Below are 4995 nucleotides of genomic sequence, written 5' to 3' on the forward strand. Positions count from 1 at the left end.
ATAATCTTTCCATAATACCTATCTAAGTCGCTTTCCGGCCCGGCATGGCCAGGTGGTTAAGGCACTCGACTCGCAATCTGAGGGTCACGGGGTCGAATCCCTGTCACACCAAACATGCTCGCCCTTTCAGCCGTGGGGGCGTTGTAATGTGACGGTCAATCCCACTATTCGTTAGTAGAAGAGTAGCCCAAGAGTTGGCGGTGGGTGGTGATGACTAGCTGCCTTCCCTCTAGTCTTACACTTCTAAATTAGGGACGGCTAGCGCAGATAGCCCTCGTGTAGCTTTGCGCAAAATTCAAAAACAAACAATCTTATATGGCAATCACGTGTTCATATTATATAGAATATTTGAATAGCTTTGTGTTTTGCTAGAAAAGTCTCTGAAGAAAGTTCTTAATAACCTCAGCAAAATTATAGTGAATTAAGCTTTAATAAATTTCGTTCTTACAAAAGGACACAAAATAAAAATATGTATGCTTACGGCGCGAAAAAGTTTTGAAAAAAAAAACATTTAAAGCCGTCATAAGAGTTAAAGATACAGAAAGGAATACTAAACCACTTCGGTTAATTACAAAGTTTATGTAACATTTACCTTAGAACTGCCGTTTAATATACTTAATTTGTGTTTCTTAGTTATTTCTTGTACTAGTTAAGTTACAAAGTGGTTGTATTTTGTTCGTCACTCGAAGTGACGCCATCTATGATTTGTTTTTGCTTCTTTCCAAGTTCAAATGTTTGTAAAAAATTACATATTTTTAATAATGTAATTAAATTGTGTATATTTTACTTTCTTGAATTTATGTACAGTTTAATTAATATTTTATTTCCACATTGTTTTAACTCGTTGAAACTAATTATTCAATTAATTAATTAATTAATTTTCGTATTTACAACAGTGTGAGGCGCTTTTGTTTGTTGTTAAACCCAGAGCTAGACAATAAGGTATCTGTACTTTGCCCAACGCGGGTATTGAAACTCGATATTTACCATTATAACCTATCAGAGTTACCATTTTGCCACCAGGGGGCGTGAAGCGTTTCACCGATGACTTACGACGTGTAGTTGGCTGAATGTGTCAGAATATAATTTTAGAAACTTTAAAATATAGAACATTAAATAAAACGATATATATCTGTATCTTTTAATGACGTATGTGGCCTCGTAGTTATTTTAAGTCAAACAATAAAAAAAAATGTTTTCAAAAGCAGATTATAACTGGATGTGTAAACACGAGGCTTAGATACTAAAGCTATCTTTACCCGGTTTGACGTCATTAATCATGATGACGTTGCAGATCACCATGGCATGACGAAAGAGAGTAACGTACCTATAGCTAATGGAGTATGTTATTTGTCGTTATTTATCAAAACAACAATTTACTCCCAGGGTGTAGGCGGGACACGACAAACTGAAATCTTGTATACATTTAAGTTCATTAATTCACGAACAGTTGGTTCGATATATTTAAGAAATCCGTATATCTAAGTTGTGTAACAAGTCTAAAAGTATGTTTGTTTCCACTATGAAGCCAAAAGGATCGGATTACTTCTAAAGTTAAAGGATTTATAAGTAGTGCCAGTTAGAGTATTTTATGTGGCATACAATTTTTCAACCTTAATAATCTATAGTATGAATATTTAATAAGATACGTGATAAAAAAAATCAATGCAGTGCCTTGCTGTCTAGATATGTTTTTTCAATTTAATGACTGTTCAGTAACTGAAAGGTTATTCTAATATATAGTTTAGAATTTGACTTCAAAATTGATCGATTTGTTTCCTCGTTCTGGAATGAGTTCAGTAAAAATAATAATAATAATAAACAAATGTAAAGTTTGTTGACTTTTTCTAAATGTTTCCTACCAAGTGTATTATTGATTGTTGATTAACAGCATTAATGTGTTATTCAAGCCTTATTTATAGCTGTTAATTGCCAGAAATTAATTATCTTCAGTGGTTTGGCAGTGAAAGGCTTTGAGAATCCATTGGTGCCGTTTGTGTGATATAGATACAGTATATATGTGTGTGTGTGCGTGCGTGCACGTGAACCACGCGACTGGTAAAAGTATTTCTTACGTTTTCTCGTGCAGATCTTAATGGAGAGCGGATGGAGGATATTACCAACAACGTTAGCGTACAGTTTCAACAACAGTTACTACAGCTCAAGCAACAGCACAATTTTCAACAACAGTTGTTGTTGCAACACTTCCATCAACAGCAGCAGCAGTTAGCGGAGCAACATGAGTTACAACTTCAGCAGAAAATTAAGGCACGTAACAGAACCTCGGCTATAGCATGGTGCTCGTGTGTATTGTTGGAAAGCGCTTTGTAAGGTTTATGAAGTAGTTTTAGAAATACGAACTTAATCATGTATATTTGGCTTTACTTAATAAGTGGTTTTAGAAATAGGTAATTTACTATGTGTATTTACTATTATTTTATATAGCACATATTAAAACCTTGGTGTCCATGGATTAGTGACAGGTAATGTTAATATTTATTTGCTTTTTGTCAAATGGGAATGCTACAGTTGGAACTTTTTCTCAACTGAACACAAAAGTTAGGAGATACTTTTCTGAATTCCTCATTCATTGTGTAGAACATCATTAGATTTGTTGATTCTCGGATAACTTTGTATGTAATATGTGTGCATGTATGTACTTTCCAGCTGTATAACTGTTAAAATGTATTTGGTTGTAGAAATTAATAGAAGTTTTCAGAATATTGAGCTTGTAAGAATGTACTACTGTTCTGAGATGACATGACCTTCTACGTCCTACTGTTTGTGGGTGGCTTTAAGATAAGAAAACCAGTGGACAGGAGAAGTACTGGGTATATGGTATCATATTTTTTCCATGCAGAGGTACTGGAAAAAGAGTGACTTGTATAAATGAGTTTTATCTCATAGTATGTTTATGGTATTTCCGTATTGCACACTGACTACTTTGATCTTTCTATACTAGATGTTTTAATGCAGTTTTATCCTGTATTGCACATTGACTGCTTTAATCCTTCTACACTGGATGTTTTAATGCAGTTTTATCCTACATCCAGTGTAGAAGGATTAAAGCAGTCAATGTGCAATAAAAGATAAAACTGCATTAAAACATCCAGTGTAGAAGGATTAAAGCAGTCAATGTGCAATACTTTAATGCAGTTTTATCTTTTATTGCACACTGAATGCTTTAATCCTTCTATACTGGATGTTTTAATGTAGTTTATCTTTTATTGCACATTGATTGCTTTAATCCTTCTATATAGCTGGTATTATGATTCCATTGGTGATTTTTTTTTCATCTTCCAGGAATTCTTGGAGCAACAGAAAAAAGATGAGGAACAAAAACTGGAAAAAGAGAGAAGAGAAAAAGAAAAACTGGAAGCTTTGAAGAAGAAGGACAAACACGAACATAGTAAGAACGTGAACGGTTTTAAAGTATTTCTGTTTTTGTACATCTACCAAAAATGTTGCTATATTCCCTAATTTGTATTATCCACTTTGGGGTACTAAGTTATTTTAAGGGAACATTCTACAAGAATCCTTCTTAACATTTTAAGAATCGAACAACCCAGGTCTAACTTTGTACATTTGAACTTAATGATTTGTTTAAAAAATATTAGTGTGGCCTAATCTTCCACAGAGACTGACATTAATTGTTTGACACAAGTTTTCTAATGGTAGAACTCTTAGAGTTGGCACAACGTTATTTTTTCGCGTGGCGTGAGTAATGAGAAGAGCCAACTACATATTTACATCAAGCGTGTAAATACGGGGATAAGTTGTGAAGATTTTTTTTTAGTTTTGTAGTATAAAAACTGTATCTTAACTTATTTCTTTTCCATTTGTAAAACGTTTGAAATGTAAGCAATAGTTACATCCAAACTACTATTTACTTGACTAGATTTGTCAAACTAATCGTTGGCACTTTTTTTTTGTTTCAGGTGCTGTAGCATCGTTAGAAGTTAAACAACGACTTCAAGAATTCGTTCTCAGTAAGCGACAGAGAGAAGCGACCTCTAGTAGTGCTAACAATTCTCCCCCTAATTTACGTAACTGGTAAGTTTTTTTCGTGATTTTGTGAATTAATAACTAACCATGACTAAATGGAGAAGTTTTATATAAAGAGAAGAAACAAAAAATGTTCTAGACCTAAAACGTTTCAAACGATTTACTAAGATTTAGAAGCTAATAAACGTGAAAGAAAATATCCAATTAATTAAAATGAGAATTCGATGACGAGGAACCCACTTTGAGACTAATAATGGCTGGAGACGGCTTGAATGGGTAATGAAGAAAGAACTTTGATATAAGTTTAACATAACAGCAAATGTACAACCTTGTCGAAACGTTGTACATTTGCTGTTATGTTAAACTTATATTAAAGTTTTTCTTCATTAACCATTCAAGCCGTCTCCAGCCATTAAAATGAGAATGTTTTTGTTCAAATACTGAAACTAGATTTGATAAATAATTATTTCGTAAATGAACAAAATCGTGCAAAGTACGACGGCTGTGAATGTATGTTTTCATGTTACTCTGCCTCTCTGACATACCGTTTCATATATTAGCATCAACTCCTTTTCCCGCTTGAACATAAATCCCGTTCATTATGAAGTGATATCTAAGATGTTAAGTATTTTTTAACTTTTTTTTTTTAAATTTGCTTTTATACACGAAGCAGCAAATATACCAGAATTTTCAGATCTTGTTTTTTGTCTGCTGTCTTCTTCATAATACCTAATTTTGTTTTTTTAAGACATCATGTAGGTTTTTGTTTTCTTTTAGCTCAATAATACGTGAAATTTATTACAAAATGGCTCATATTTTTTCTAATACTTTATTGAACTATATAACGCAGATACACCTTTCTCTAATTAACGTAACTACAACATTGTATGACGTTAAAATCATAAATAATATCCAGCGTTAAACTGGTACACAATTACAAAACATTTTATTTAGGCCTATATGTTGTAACGTCGAAACATGTAGTCGTCA

General features: G+C 33.1%; 1 protein-coding gene across 1 annotated transcript in view; it reads left to right on the forward strand.

Moving 5' to 3' along the window:
• LOC106462397 (histone deacetylase 4-like) overlaps positions 1-4995 on the forward strand; it is a 42519-nt gene that overhangs the window by 7418 nt on the left and 30106 nt on the right. The window contains exons 2-4 of the mRNA XM_013922322.2: positions 2090-2268; positions 3304-3409; positions 3939-4053. Coding sequence (XP_013777776.1) covers positions 2090-2268; positions 3304-3409; positions 3939-4053 — 400 coding nt within the window. The remainder of the gene's footprint in view (positions 1-2089; positions 2269-3303; positions 3410-3938; positions 4054-4995) is intronic.

Source organism: Limulus polyphemus, unplaced genomic scaffold, assembly GCF_000517525.1.
Source record: "Limulus polyphemus unplaced genomic scaffold, Limulus_polyphemus-2.1.2 Scaffold1157, whole genome shotgun sequence".
Classification (NCBI taxonomy): domain Eukaryota; kingdom Metazoa; phylum Arthropoda; class Merostomata; order Xiphosura; family Limulidae; genus Limulus; species Limulus polyphemus.